At 29.7% G+C, this 16,504-nt stretch overlaps 3 protein-coding genes across 3 annotated transcripts; all 3 read right to left on the bottom strand.

The window, feature by feature from the left end:
• Positions 1-2,264: 2,264 nt before the first annotated feature.
• Positions 2,265-2,888, bottom strand: LOC124910359 (glutaredoxin-C6-like). The gene has a single exon (XM_047450992.1). The coding sequence runs from the start codon at positions 2,778-2,780 to the stop codon at positions 2,379-2,381; it is 402 nt and encodes a 133-aa protein (XP_047306948.1). The 5' UTR covers positions 2,781-2,888; the 3' UTR covers positions 2,265-2,378.
• A 5,326-nt stretch (positions 2,889-8,214) lies between these two features.
• Positions 8,215-11,171, bottom strand: LOC124945726 (PITH domain-containing protein 1). The gene is made up of 9 exons (XM_047486214.1): positions 11,025-11,171; positions 10,181-10,261; positions 9,581-9,630; positions 9,323-9,400; positions 9,152-9,209; positions 9,028-9,077; positions 8,628-8,736; positions 8,485-8,546; positions 8,215-8,360 (listed from the first exon to the last, which is right to left on the bottom strand). The coding sequence occupies exons 1-9, from the start codon at positions 11,106-11,108 to the stop codon at positions 8,321-8,323; spliced, it is 612 nt and encodes a 203-aa protein (XP_047342170.1). The 5' UTR covers positions 11,109-11,171; the 3' UTR covers positions 8,215-8,320.
• Positions 11,172-11,895: 724 nt separating this feature from the next.
• On the bottom strand, positions 11,896-16,127 carry LOC124945612 (serine hydroxymethyltransferase 3, chloroplastic). Its single transcript, XM_047486072.1, has 12 exons — positions 15,985-16,127; positions 15,558-15,745; positions 14,797-14,992; positions 14,450-14,624; positions 14,242-14,359; positions 14,041-14,153; positions 13,834-13,956; positions 13,026-13,130; positions 12,828-12,914; positions 12,616-12,723; positions 12,455-12,527; positions 11,896-12,344 (listed from the first exon to the last, which is right to left on the bottom strand). Exons 2-12 carry the CDS (start codon positions 15,715-15,717, stop codon positions 12,070-12,072), a joined length of 1,533 nt encoding a protein of 510 aa, XP_047342028.1. The 5' UTR covers positions 15,718-15,745; positions 15,985-16,127; the 3' UTR covers positions 11,896-12,069.
• Between the last annotated feature and the right edge of the window lie 377 nt (positions 16,128-16,504).

The following is a 16,504-nucleotide window of genomic DNA, read 5'->3' as shown; positions in this document are numbered from 1 at the left end:
AAGATGAAAAGATTTTTTTTTTTAATTCTTAAGATATTTATAAAAGATACATAGAAAAGGAGGCAATAAGAGTTCTTTGAAACTATTAATATTTGCTAACTATTTTGTATGTTTAAGCATTTGAAAAGAAATATATTTATCTGATATACAATTTAAGAGTTCGATTGAAATTCAATTTTACCTATTGAAAAATAATGAGTGTTTAACAATAATGTTTGATTTGGAATTCAATAAAATAAATGATTATGATTGTTAACTTTATGTATTTGTATAAAATAAGAAATTTAATTTATTATTACTGTGAATATGAGGGATTACTATTTATAATTTTCTGTGTAAAATAATTTTTATATTAATATCTATTAAACAATAATATTAATATACAGTCTTTAAAATACCATCACATTTATGCTAAAATTATGGTAATAAAATATTAAAATCACCCATAAATTTAATTTATAATTTAATATATATATATATATATTAGTAAATATAAATATTTATATATAAAATAAAAACAAATTATAATACAATAAGTATATATATATAATTACAATAGTTATATATATATAAATATATAATTATAATAATAATATAATTAAGAAAAATATATTAAATAAAAAAGTATGAAAAAATATTATTTATTATAAATATATTTTTTTAAGAAAGATAAAATTTAAAATTAATTAAAATATTTATTATATATAATATATTTTTTAAACAACCGATATATTATATAAATATACATAATACTATATTTTTTAATATTAATTTTAAAATATTCATTACCCAATAATTAAAAATTCAAATTATTTAAAAATAATATATTAAAAATGAATTTAAGTTATAAACTAAAAAATCATTTATTTATTTTAATTTTAATATAAAATTATTTATATGTTTAAAATGTTTTTTAAAATTAATTAGATAGTGTTAGGTGCTTAAAAAAATATATTTTATCCATGTTTTTATTCCTCCACATTAGTTGTTTTCAATACTTTTATAACTATACTGATTTTTATTTTATTTTCTTTATATATGAACATGCATGTTTGTTTGAACTAAAATCTATTAATTTTTATTTAATGTATTTATTGTACTGAAAATTTATCTCTTCAATCGAAATAAATTTTGATGAAACGTATCTCGATATCAATTTGACACGGATCTCTATCTATAATAAAGTCATTTCACAACGTGTCAAAATATCAAATATGATATTTATTATTTTTTATAATATAATTATATATTTTAAAGTAAAATATAAAATATAATAAAAATATTATTATTAATTTATTATAATAATAATAATAATAAATTGCAAAATGGTAAATTATTATATTATTTTTTATATTCTCTCATGTAAAATTTATTTTTAAAAAATGAGTTTAGTGTTAAATTAAATTAAAATTAAAATTAAAATATTATAAAAAAAAAGTACATAAGTACACATTCTTAGAGCTAATTTTTGAGTAATTTAAATAAATTTGTTTAAATAATATTGATGAAAGATGATTTTAAAAATGTATTTTTTAATAAAAGATAGTATTAATATATAATTTTATTTAAAAATAAATAAAAAATATTTTAATTAATTTTTTTAATTGATGATTTAATTGAGAAGAATGTTTGAATTTAAAAATAAAATTCCAAACTAAGAATAATATATTTATTTGTAAAATAATCTTTTAAAACTATTGATACTTCTGATTTAAATTGTCAAGAAATAATTTTTCAATCAAAAAAATTATTATTTAAAAATAAGCGAGTGTATTTGTAATTGTAATAATGAAACAAAGTTGTTTTCAAATCAATTTACTTCACAATATCATATAGATGAAAATAAAAATATAATAACCTCAACTAAATCCATTAACAATAATGTTATATGCATGTCTCATTTAAAAAATAAATAAATAAATATTGATTGATTTAAAATAACAATCCATCAAATTACTGTGTTTTTCCTGTCAAATCTAATCAACAAAATGAATTTTGAACTAGTTATATATCAGGATGATCACAGCCTTTCATTATTAAATTGACGATGGTGATGATAGATTGGTTCACATTTTCAAAACATTATAATCATACTAGATCCCTACCCTCAAAATATCAGTTACAGATAAAGAAAACAGATCAAACAGAATGATAGAAAAGAAAACAGAAATAAGTTATTCATATATATATATATATAATATATATATATATGCGTGTCTTAAACCATACATTTAAGAAATGTAATATTATTTAATAAAACTTAATTAATTAAGCTTTATTAATAAAGAAAACACGAAATTAGACATACTAATTACAATTTTGAATCCAACCGATTCAATCTAATTAGTTATTCTGTTTTTAGGGTTTTGCAATTGAAATTACAATACCGTTTCCCTAAGGTTAAGAGCACCGACTTCAACCAGCTTCGTGACAAGATGACCGCTTAGATGAAGCGCGACGAGACTCTCCAGGCCGCCGATCCGCGATCCGCCGATGAAAACCGCCGGAGCGATTGAAGAAGGAAGAGCAGAGATATCTTCATCATCTAATTCGATGACGGTTGGATGAACGCCGATGGTGGAGAGGAGGCGTTTCATTACATGACACATGCAACATGCGGAGCGACTGAAGATTACAACTGGATTTTCTGAAATGAGGCGATCGATTCGAGACTCGGCGGTTTCGGATACATCGATCGCGAGGGGAGAGGATGTGGATGGAGTTAATTCGAGACGGACTCCGGTTTCGGAGAGTGGCATGCATCGGCGGAGACCTTGCATAGTTAGGTTTGGGATTAGGGTTGGGAAACAGAGAGATGGAGATTTAGAGAGAAGGAGGAGGAGTTAATTTCGTCAACGTTTTGTTTGTTTGAGAGTGGGGTGAGGAAGAAGATGGGGAAAGATTTATAAATAAATGCTATGAGGAGTGATTCGTTATGCTTATGTCATTTCAATTAAATTAGGGTGTGTTATTCTATGTAAGAAACAGATGAAGCAATTAAATTTAATTTAAATTAAAAAAAATTATTTTCTGGTTAAAATATAAAAAAGTTAAATTAAACTAAACAAATATTATTAAATTTGTTAATATATATTAGTTCACACAGATAAGTTTAACCAGCACGGATTAGGATTTAGGGACAAGTTTAACCATCCCTGATTAGGGCCAGTAGAGTCGTGTACATTAATTATTTTTTTTTAAATATTAAAGGATTTATTGTAAAGCTGAAAATGTAAATTCAGATTTTTATTTGTTTACCTATTCAAATCTCATTAAAAAAAAATAATAAATAAGATTGCCAAAAAAAATTTCATTTTTTTTTTGTTGGAACTTAAAATTTAAGGTAAATTGTCCAAAGTAAAAAATTAAAATAAAAAAAGACTAATATTCATTTGATATATACTCAATAAGTTAGCTCAATTTGCAAATGTTAATTTTTTAAATTATCACTTGTAATATCTTAACTTGTTAAAATTCTTATTATTTTAGGTAGTCACGTGTGAAGATTTCATTAATAAAATAATGAAATTTGTAATTTTTATTTATTTTTCTAATATAATTATTTAAAATTAAATTTTAAATAATATATTATACAGAATAATATTAATAAATTTCAAACTTAAATTTATTTAAATTAAGTGTGACTCACGTGTCGTGTCAAAAAATTCACTTGTTACCATTTTTCAGTAAATAAGAAACACCTTGAGGGGAGTTATTTTATAATTTTTATATAATTTTTTTATAAAAAAAATATAATTGTTAGCTTGTTAATTACAAGGTTATAACCATTTAGATTTTATATCATATAAATAGTAAAATAATAAATGTACAATAATGAAAAAAAAGAAAGAAATAACAGAGGAAAGTTATTGGATTGGACTAGTTTGCGGACCCAAATGAAAAGGGTATTAGGAGGAGTAGGGGTAAAGTGGGAAATAAGAGCGGCGATCCCATGTGGCCGACGCTGTACATTAATTATGGTGACGTCATAACTTGACTTTGACGTGGTGGGGACATCATCCGCTAGACGATGACAGCAATTACGTAATCCTTCTCTCTTATCATGACCCACTTATTAAATTAACGTCTCTACTATTTATTTATTTATTTTTATTAAAAAGAATTTAATATAAATTAAAAAATATATTTTATTTTTATTAGTTTAATAAATATATTCAATAATTATATGGTCGAAAATGACTAATATTTAAGGGTTTTTTTGTAGTATTACTGAGATTTATTTGGTGATATCCAGTTTTGTGTAGTTGTTGGAAAATTTGGATTTTTACAACTGATAGTATTTTTATATGTTTAAGTTATCATCTAAATTATTTTTTGCTGTACTATCTGTTTGGAGAAAAATTGTCGAACTTTAAATGATCATAGTCGTCCGATTCGTATAATTTATAATGCTATTATTATTATGTTTTATGAGATTCTTTTCAAAAAGTCGGTAGAGTTTTTCGGAAAGTTAATCGTTTTTCTCGATAATTTTAAATTTTTTTATAACAATTTTTTTCTCTTATTATCATGTTTTGGTCGTTATGTTTAAACTATATTCATATATTTTTCAATATATATGAATTTTAAAAAAATCAAAATAAATAAATACATTACATTAGAAAATTAAATAATGGGATGATTATTTTTTTTTGATAAAAAAATATTTTAAAATATTTAAGAAAAACATTTAAGTATATCTACCTACTATTATACAAGAAAATCCTCCCATTATCAAATTGGAGCTACTTATTTTAATTTTAGATCTCTCTCCAAGATTCATCGATCATTTTAGATTATTAACTTATTAACTACGTAATATTTATTAAATAAATAAAACATAAACGTCATTAATTTAACTATCAAATTTTAAAGAATTTGATTGTTTTCATTACAATTTTCTGAAAATATATAATAAAAAAAAATACAAATACATTACCCAATAAATATTGAGTCCATGTGAAGAAATAATACTATGATCGATAAATACATACTACCATCAAATTATCAAAAGAACTCAGTTGATTTATCTTATTTTTAATATATATTTTTTAAATGGTTTAGTTGTAAAGACTCAAAAATTCATTTTATACCGCAACTAAGTTATAAATTTTCAGTCTCCTCTTTTAGCTTAGCGGTAATAAGTGGTGGATATTTACCTAAGGTATTGGGTTCGAGTCTGTGAGGCGACAAGTTCTGCGTCTGGTTAAATGGTTAAGTATGTTTATGGACTACATATTTAATCTGTTGTCTCATTTTATCCCTCCTATAGCCTAGCGACAATAAAAGGTGAATAATAACCCTAAGGTATTGGGTTCGAGTCTGTGAGGCGACAAGTTCTGCGTCTAGTTAAATGATAAAGTGTATATGAGCTACATACTTAATTCGTTGTCCCATTTTATCCCTCTTATAGTCTATCGAATAAGAGGTGAATACTAATCCTAAGTTCTTGGGTTCGAGTATGTGAGGCGGCAAGTTCTGCGTCTAGTTAAATGGTTAAGTGTGTTTACGGGCTACATACTTAATCCGTTGTCCCATTTTATCCCTTTTATAGCCTATCGAATAAGAGGTGAATACTAACCCTAAGGTCTTGGGTTCGAGTCTGTGTGGCGGCAAATTCCGTGTCTAGTTAAATGATAAAGTGTATTTAAAGGCTACATACTTAATCCATTTTCTCATTTTATCCCTCTTCTAGCCTAGCGACAATAAGAGGTGAATACTAACCCTAAAGTCTTGGGTTCGAGTCTGTGAGTCGGCAAATTTTGTGTCTAGTTAAATGATAAAGTGTATTTAAAGGCTACATACTTAATCCATTTTCTCATTTTATCCCTCTTCTAGCCTAGTGACAATAAGAGGTGAATACTAATCTTAAGTTCTTGGGTTCAAGTCTGTGAGGCGGCAAGTTCTGCGTCTGGTTAATTGGTTAAGTGTGTTTACGGGCTACATACTTCATTTGTTGTCCCATTTTATCCCTATTATAGCCTAGCGACAATAAGAGGTGAATACTAACCCTAAATTCATGGGTTCGAACCCGTCAGACGTCAAGTACTGCGCCTGGTTAAATTGTTAAATGTGTTTGCGGGCTACATACTTAATCCGTTGTTTTTTTTTTTAAAAAAAAAAGTTATTAAACTCCATTAAAATTAAATAATTTAATTATTCAATTCATACAAAATTAAATAATTAATATAAACTAAATATTATGAAATTTATATGTTAATTTAATAAACAAGTTAAATCAAAATAGCTTATTATCTTAGTTAGTTTGCCTTGATACTATAATTAGAGTAACTTGTTTCACGTTGGCTTTTTGATTTACTTAATTTATTCCTTTCATCTAATTCCATCATTTACCAATAAATATATTAAATTTATTTTATAGAATTTAATTTTTTAATACAAAAGATATTATACTACATAAAATAACTTATTTTGTTCATTAAATATATTTATTTTAAGACAATAAAAATCTCAAATATCAAAAATCAAACAAGCTTGAGTAGAATAGTTGATTAAATCAATGCAAGAACTCTCATTTAATTCAATCAAAATGATTTTTTTAATAATAATCAACCAAGACCTCAAAATGATAAATTATAGTCCAAGTCTTTTACAACTCAGATATCCACTACCTTGTGAAAGTGCTGAAAAGACATTGCTTGCTGCCAAACTAATTTTGCAGCACAAATTTAAGCTTGTTTTAACTTATTCGATAAATGCTAAAATGCATTTAATTTCATTTATTTTGTAATAATTTATTTAAAAATTAAAAATACTTAACAATTAATGCACATGATTAAACCAAAGTAATTTATAAGTATGGGTTGTTATAACTTTTATTTATCATACTAATTTAATTGAGTTTGCTTGCAACTTAAGATTGAGATTTCTTAATCGGTTTGGATTGAGATTATTTAAATAATTTTAAAAATAAAATAATTAATGATAATTTTAAGAATGTTATGATTTTTTTTTGATAAATAAATTTATATAGTATTAATATATAAAAATAAAGAGAATATTTTAATTAATGAATAAATTAATATAATTAATAAATAAAGACGATGCTGAATGATTTAAATTATTTGATTAATTTTTAATTTATATAATATTACATCATCTTTATATAATTAATAAAAATTGTTTTATATAATTATGGAAGAGGATTAAAGAGACGCACTAAAATGAGCAAAGTAGGAGGGGGCATTAGATGACGTGAGTTGAAAGGACGAAGACATCCAGCTGTGTGGGCCCACATTGTCTTATGACGTAATCATTTTTAATTTTGACGTCGGAGATGGTTGACACGTGGGAATCTCCTCCACCCTTTCCTTCAGGCATGGAAGAGAGAGAAAAAAATCAAAATTATTATTATTATTATTATTATTAACTTTTACTTTTTTTGATTAAGCTTAGGAGGACCCCTCAGGCTTAGGAGGACTAATTTGTCGACTCACCAATTAGGCCCCACCACGTGTTACAGCCTCCATCAATTGTGTGCCCACATTATTGAGCTAAATTAATTATATATTACGTTTTCTAATCAAGATTAAACAAAACTTTCAAATGGGTTGCCACCTACTAATACATTTTTTTTAACTCAATTCATCATTACCATTATTTTTAATAAATATTATATTTTATAAAATAAACTCATACAAAATGTTCGTTCAACATTTTTTATTTGATAAGAAACAACGATGATGAAGCTACTTCCAAACTCTTATGGAGGCAACATTGGGAAATTTCTGCAATAGGCATCTTTTTAACCCGAAATGATCATTTTGTAAACATCAAAGAATATAAAGAGTCCTTTGTAAATGTAACTGTAAGATCTTTGGCGCAAAGAAAAAGGATGATCCATCTTATCGTGGTAGTATGAGGAAGTCATAACTAAGGTGTGACCGAAAAAACTTGTGATAGTGGATGAACAAATGTAGTCAAGAAAAATCAACAAAAATGAATTCGTAATTTAAGAAAAATAGTGGATACGAGGGCAAGGCACAGATACCAGTCCCGTCGACTTATTCCATGAATCGGAAGCGGAACAATATCCCTCTTTTTTTCTTTTTTCTTTTCTTTGATAAAAACCTTCAATCCGAGTGAAAGTTAGGTGGGGTGGAGAGTTTGATTTCCAATTCAAATATATGATGTTCTAGAGAGGATCCAATGTGACAGTTAGTCCATTACTAAAAACCTAAATCAGGGCGAAAATGAGACAGTGACAGTCTATTTATTGATCGATACATAAAAGTTGTAGAGTTATCAAAAACAAAACATCATTTCTGAAAACCATTAGTCCCTTGCCTAGTCTTTTTCATTAAACTTGCGAGAAACCTCCTCCGGTTTCAGCCCGAGTCCTGAATTACCAAAAATAAACCCGAAAGAAATAATCAACACAAAACAGTAGTAATAACTATATCCATGAAATTACAGTAGATAATGACAAACCCGTAAAAAAGAAAGAAAAAGAAAACGACATACTTGTGATCGGAGGGGTTGGGCATAATTTCATAAACAATAGTTGCGATGACATCTCTCTTCAACTGCAAAATGAAATAACAAGAATCTTTATCTGGTGAGTCCAAACGCAAAATGAATTGGTACATGCATAATTAACTACAAACCTGGGTTGCTTCACCCTTCAAACCGATGTAATATATCTGACTCTTATCGCTACCGAAACTTTCTGGAAAATGCAAAGTCAGACTTGCCACACTTTGAAATTTAGAATACCTGCATGCTTAAAAGATTCAACCCCCTATTTTTATGTCATTGCTCACATATATTCTATCATTGGGCTGCTGTTCAAACCAAATTCACTATCTAATTTGCAAAAAAAGACATCAGATTACACAAATGAAATTGTTTTATGGATCATGATCCAGATTATAATGTATATTTTTGGTTTTTTTGGGTACATGATTGTGATTTTTTGAAAAACATAAGTAATGTAGATTTTTCTGGTTCATGATACCAAATATAGTAGGTACTAACAATATGATGTAACAAACGAGCAATCATTACCTAGTTTGATATTCCAATATCCCTTGAAAGTTTTCCACCAAATCCCATTCCTGTCAATAAACGATTAAGTATTCAAATATAATCCTAACAATGTTACAGTCTTGAAGAATCGGCCACAATGTACCTGGACTGGTTGCATAGTCTGAGCATCAGAAAAATCTATTCCTTCCCGATTGATAAACCTACAAACAGGATAACAAAATTTAAAATCCAATCTATCTATGCAAATGACAGAAAAATAAAGTGAAATAAACTCCACACCCTTTTCCTTAACATGTATACAAAGTTTACTTACGCTCTCATCTTAGACGGGCTTGTTTCATCAGCACCACCAACAACCGAGATGCTTTTGATCTTGACATCTGAAGTGAATCTGACATGACACATTGATTGATGAGTGTATAAAAAAAACTGTACATTATATGCAAGTGAAATCAAATTCAATAAGAACGAAATCTTGGGTCGGATATATTATATTGTATATGAAAGTTTCATATAAAATTGCTACTAATAAATTTCGAAAACATCTCAGACAAAGGTAGTCATCACTTACGGAATGAACACAATCAACTCAGGATCACCCTCATTACTCTCCAAAATGCCCTGTTACAAGTTCAGATGCATCAACAAGAAAAATAGAAATGAACGCGACAACTATAAAGAATTCACATCTAATTTTCTACTGTTCTCCAGCTGTATCATTCAAACATTCAGGTTTTTATGTGCACATCAATAGTTTGAACATAAAATAGCCTACATTTGGATAAATAGGCATAAATATATTTTTGATGATTAGGAATGTGTTGAAGTACAGAGAACAAGTTCCTCAAGCTTGAATCAATCTAGTGAAAGAAAAAACACTATGATCATATTCCTAGCCCTAGGGACTGAGAGCCAAATGAATGTTAATATTCTGGCCCTTGCATCAACTATACCTCTGAATTCATTACAAGGAAAGGATAGTTCAAATAATTCATGTTTGTAATTCAATTGTTTGTTGTTATGTTTATTTTGTAATTCAGTTGTTTGAAACTCAGTTGGTGTTTTCAACAAAGCTAGGGTCTATCTAGCTTTGTTTTTTGGAACTCACTTCTCTCTTTTGGAGTTTTTTAATAAATGACACTAAACCGTTTTCCAAAAAAAAAAACTCTACCTCTGAAGTATCCAACCGTCGTTCCCAAGATTTGAATACTGACTTCACACTTCCAGTAACAGATTCATTTAAAGCAGAGACCTATTGAAGCAAATAAAAATAGGTTTTAACTAAATTAATCTGGAGCATAAGAGAAATATACACATATATATATTAACAAAATATGAAAATCTTGTACTGTGAAAGTCCAAACAGATTACCCATTAATCGTTTATCAGCACAAAGATTAATTGTCAACAATATAAGAGAGAATATTCCAGCACTTCCAAATCACACAAGGGCCTCATATCTGTAGTTTTTGTAATCTGTCTAACTAAGTTTTAATTTCCAAATGCTTTTCATGAATATCTAGAATTCCTTCCACTTGGGAGCACGAAAAAGGGCTAAGAAATGGCATAATCCATTGTACTTTTATCTAGAGCCTTGCAATCAATACCACACAAACCCATCATATGATCATGATCATTGACTGTATGTCAAAGAATATTGTATATGATCATTCAATTAAACTATTTCTACATTGACAAGCATGAAAATTTGAATCACATTAGAAAGAATTTCAGTAAAAAATCATCATAAATCTGCATATTCTAGTTTCTCTATGCTTTCCAACCATTTTAAAGTCGAAATCTGAACTAGTCTAAAACCTAAGTAGTCACAAAACAGTGTCTAGAACTGTAATCATCTTATATAAACAGTAGATAAGTATCTCCGTCATGAAATTCCTCAAATAAGTGCGATTCGAACAGAAGAGAGAACCGAAATGCGAACGAAAGAAAGGAGAAAACACTGGAAATGAAATGAAATGAAATGAAAAAGTTGATAAAAAGAGAATGGAATCAACCTTTGAGAAGTCTATGTGTTTGTAAAGAGAGAATTCAGATGAACAGTTGTGATCTTCGCAGCTATGATCGTGAACGCAAGCCATCTTCACTGGGAATCAATCCTCTTCCTTCCTTCTTCTCCTTTCCCCCTTTCTACAAATTCATAAATTATTATTTATTTTTCTAATTTTAATTAAATAAAATATTAATTTATAAATAATATAAAATAATCAGAAGACTCTAGATGTTCATTTGTTTGTTTCAACAATTTGTTACAATACAAATTTTAATAATTTTTTTAGAATTCATAAAATTTTGTAAGGTAATAAACTCATTTAAAATTGCAATCAATTTTTTTATAAATCAATTAAATTATTTAATTATATATATATATACAGTTGGTCTGAGGGAGTGGTTGACCTCTATTCCGCTTATCATGATCGTTATTATTGATCAATGCGTGAACAAATTGATCTTCTTAAAAATCTCGGTCGTTAAAATTTGTTTTTTTGTTTGATCATTCGTAAACTATTTTGTGTTATGTTTTTTTTAAAATATTTTTCTTTTAACTTTTAGAACTCCTACCAAAAGTTCTATGTTCTTATCCAATCATAATTCTGGCTCCGAAACTGGGTGAATAACGCAGAAAGTTCTATGTTCTTATCCAATCATAATTCTGGCTCCGAAACTGTGTGAATAACGCAGCTAAGGGTGGAATATAGTTCAACAGTTTTTTTAGTTCACCCGCTATGGTTTCATCCTAAATAAAAAAACTTAGCTTATTTTAAGTGAAACTATAACAGATGAACTATATATAGGGAGCTCTCGGTACAGAAGAACAGGAATGAATATAAAGTACATACATTCATATCATGAATCGAAAATCAATGGAAGAAATAAAGAAAGGTTTGATTATATTGAAGGTTCACAATAAAGAAGAATCAAGATCTTTAGGGTGAATAAGTAAGTCCATAATGTCACACAACTTAAGAAGACAAAAAATTATATTTTCAATCTTTGTAGCAGCGCACAAACAAAGATTGGAAGCTAAACGATATTATCGATTTATAATCCTGGCAATGGAAATTGGGTAGTGAGATTCTCGACTTTCCTCTGTAAAGCTTCGAGCTTATCTGTTAAAGGGAAATCGTTTGATCCAATAAACTTCATAAAGTCTTGGAGCTTTGTCCCAGAAACAGACTTCTTTGCTTCAATTGCTATCAACACCCCCTCGTGAATTAATTCAGCAGTTTGTGTGAATTCCTTTTCTGTGAATCCTCTTGTAGTCATTGCAGGTGATCCAATTCTTATCCCACCCGGTACCAATGCACTTTTATCACCTACAGATTATTTGAAAAACGCAGGAAATTATAGGCAAAAGAAGATGCATCATTGGCCAAATTGGGCCAAGTATTTAATATATTTTAAAACATCATAAGGCTTTGCTCACCGGGCACGGAATTCTTGTTGAGAGTGATGGAGGCCATATCGAGAATCTTTTCCACTCGAGCTCCATCCATACCCTGTTTCAGAAAAATGAAGTTTCCTTGGCTGTCATTAACACACAAAAATAAAAAGAGAAAAAAAGACCAGCAAATAAGGATGACTTACTAATGGCCTAAGATCAACAAGAACAAGGTGGTTGTCGCTCCCACCAGAAACGAGTGTGTATCCCAATTCAACTAGGCGGGTTGCAAGAGCCTTGCAGTTAGATAGAACCTAAAACACAAAAAAGACAACAAATAAGGTAACCGACCATAGATTTAAAACCAATTAGACAGAATTAACTTCAAAAACTCCAAACTAAATCAGAGTTACAGTACCTGGTTTTGGTAAATTTTAAATTCTGGTGATTGTGCATGCTTGAGGCACACTGCAAGTCCTCCAATTGTGTGGTTATGTGGACCACCCTGAAAAGAAGTTTCATATTCATTCACTTTGATTCCATTTTTGATTTCTTCCCAAATAAATTTAAGCAGTAAGGAAAATAACTAAAGAAAAGCAAAAATGACAGAACAAACCTGCAATCCGGGGAAAACAGCATTGTTGATTGCAGTTTCTAGGTCAACACCATTCACAGTATCCTTCTTGAAGAAGATCATGCCACCCCTTGGCCCTCTCAAAGACTGGAAACAAATAACTAATTAAAGCTCAAACAATAGAAAAGAACATACTCAGAAGCATTGGCTGTTTTGATATTAAAAAATATCAGGTTGATCATAGTTCGATAAAATCTAAACTGATTAGGTTTGCCAAAAATCACAAAGATGTAAAAAGTTAACCTGATTGGGATCCAAAAAACTAACCTAACCGTGAACGTGAAAAAAGAATCCTAATACCAAATGAAGGGGGGGAAAAGTATATTGTAATTTGGATCATGATGTAGAAATGACTTGTGTAACAAATGAAGCAAAAAAAATCAAAGTAAAAGTTAAATCATGATCTAAAAATAATTGGATCATTATCAGAGCTTGTTCGATCTTGGGATATTTGTTTTTTTCAAACCTCTATCAGATCAAATATCCTTTCAACGATCAAAATACTTAATTCATCAACTAAAATACCAAAAAACTATATCCTATCAGATCACATATACTTTACTTTTTTTTATTGGTAAATTTAACCCAAATAATTACAAAAAACTCAATTTTTCATCAAACAAAATTTTGATTTCATAACCTTCAAAGAATCCCATATCAAACAAGCTCTCAAGAAAAGATCTTATACCAAACAAAAATAACCACTTTCAATATTAGTTTTGACGACTTTCTAATGACATCGTGATTGTAACTTATATTAGGACAAAATACTAGTTGCTTAAGAATGTACCTTATGTGTTGTAGTTGTCACAATATCACAGTACTCAAAAGGATTGCCAACCACAGAAGCAGCTACAAGTCCACTTATATGAGCCATATCCATCATGAGAAAAGCCCCAACAGCATCTGCGATCTTTTCACATAAACAGAGGGTTTCACTTGCTGTTGCTTATTAAAGAAGAATCATTAAAGATAGTGAATTAGAAGACATAGTTACCTTTCTCATCCGTGGATAGTCAAAATCTCGGGGATAGGCACTTGCACCAGCAATAATAAGCTTTGGTCGAAAAAGAATAGCTGTTTTCTCTAGCATATCATAATCTACTAGGCCTATACAAAACCAAAACAAAACAAACCTTTTACAAATGAACAAAAAACCATAGCAATTACTACAAAACTAATTATAAACCTCAAGCACCTGTAGATTCATCAAGTCTGTAAGGCATTGATTCAAAATAAATTGATGTTCCAGAAACCCGTCTTTTAGGTGTCATGAATCCATGAGACAAGTGACCACCATGAGGTAAATCCAAACCCTAGTATGAAAATGATCAAATTTGTGATTACACCTATATCTTAATTAATTACATTATTACACCGATGATTTTTACAAAAGCAAAACTTACCATAATGCGATCGTGAGGATTAAGAAGAGCTGTGTAGACCTCAAAATTTGCCGGAGAACCAGATAAAGGTTGAACATTCACGCCCCATTTCGTTCCATCTAAATGAAATGCTGCCAATGCCCTTTCTTGACAGAGGATTTCTAGCTCATCAATGTGCTCATTGCCACCATAATACCTGAAAATATTGAGGCAGCCTCAAAAAACTATTTGTAAATAGCATAAAAGGCAATCTAACATATTTGTCCTCACAAACATAAACCAGTATTTTAACATTAATCATTTTCCACCACAAATCATTCAAAACCATCAAGCATAATTATTTTGAGACGTATGGAACAGGGCCTTACCGTTTACCAGGTAATCCTTCAGAATACTTATTTGTGAGGCAGGAGCCGACAGCTTCCATAACTGCTTGGGAAGTGAAATTCTCTGAGGCAATAAGCTCCAAACTCTTGAACTGGCGCTGCTTTTCTTTGCGAATAATTGAGTGCACTGCAGGATCAACTTCACTGAGAGCATCATCCTTAAAGATGATCTTGCTACCTTAAATGACAATTACAAACAAGTATATTATGTCAAAAAACATAGTTCTATATCAAATCAATCTATTAAGTGGAGTCTATACAATCTCAATTATACTGTAAGCAAAGCAAACCACATTTCAGTCTTCTATAGGCCAGAGGTTGCTAATCATCCAATTACAATTATATGCTAATGGTAATCAAAGAACAAGGTTTCATTTTCCTGTGATTGAACTGAAAAGTGCATGATTTGAGATGAAGCTGATGTTACTGACATGAAAAGAGGAGAGGCATTTGTTATGCAAAAACACCTATGAAGTAATTAATGTGAACGAATTGCAGCCAAGTAACAGACCAACAACTTGAATCTAACTCAATACAATCCATTAGGGTAAGAACTCATGAAGTTAGCTATATCATAGTGACATAACCAGTGCATTGGATAAGCTTCTTCAAAACCTTTTGGATCTTTCCCAATATATGGAATACTAAGAAACCCAATAAGCTAACCTTTTTTTTTGCACAAAACCATAGAATTCGAAGAGGCAAAATCCCCAGTCATAATTGAAGCAAATAGATGCACTTACTTTCAGTTTCAGAATTAGAGATAGCTATAGCAGCCGGAGGCCTGAACTGAGTTATCCGCCCAAGCTTAACCTGTTGACAGGGAAAGCCACAGTTGGCAGTCAACTCTCTGGGAAGAGTCTTTCCTCCCAAAATCAGCTGTTGTAGTTGAAGAGAAGCCATTACAAGCAGACGAATTTCCACTTCAAACCTACATTTTTAGTTTAAAACCTTCATCTTTTATAACAGAAAACCTCAAGATAATAACTTTCCCAAAAAAAAACACAACCCAACGGAACGAATACTAGAAACGAAAGATAGAAATAGGAAAATAAGCAGAAACGATTGCGGACTGAAAACCTCAAGATAATAACTTTCGCAAAAAAGAAAAGAAAAAGTAAAGCAAACGGATTGAAGAGTAGAAACGAAAGAGAGAAATAGGAAAATAACCAGAAACGATAGAGATGATTGCGGCGGCGCCGGGTGGAGTTCTCCGGTCAGAGTATATTACCGCAGTTTAGGGGGGTGCAGCAGATTATGAGCAGCAACAAGACCCTCAAGACATATTTAAATATCAAGATTTTTTGAAAAGGAATGAAAAAGTAAAAAAAAAAGTAGAAGAAAATAGAGAGTAGGGTTTCCATTCTATTTTAATATTGGATAAAAAAAAAATTATTAATGAAATAGGGAAAATTTGATGTAATGACCCTGATAAACTCTTTAGTTGAGGAAATAATCAGCACACAATAAAATGTGCAGAAATGACCACTTTCCTTTTTTGTTAAGACGAAAATACCTTGTCCCGTCAAGCGCGTCGTGTGATGCGACGGCACGCTCGTCACGCGATAGTACACTTGACGAATGTGGAACTCTAATTCGTTGGAATCTCACGATGGCGATCGCGTCTCGCGACGGCACACTCGACGAATTAGGGTTCTGTCGCGTCACGCGACGCAGCTTCGCGTAACCC

Source organism: Impatiens glandulifera, chromosome 7 (genome assembly GCF_907164915.1).
Source record: "Impatiens glandulifera chromosome 7, dImpGla2.1, whole genome shotgun sequence".
NCBI lineage: Eukaryota > Viridiplantae > Streptophyta > Magnoliopsida > Ericales > Balsaminaceae > Impatiens > Impatiens glandulifera.
Note: the sequence above shows the minus strand (reverse complement) of the source record. Positions and strands in the feature narration are given on the sequence as shown.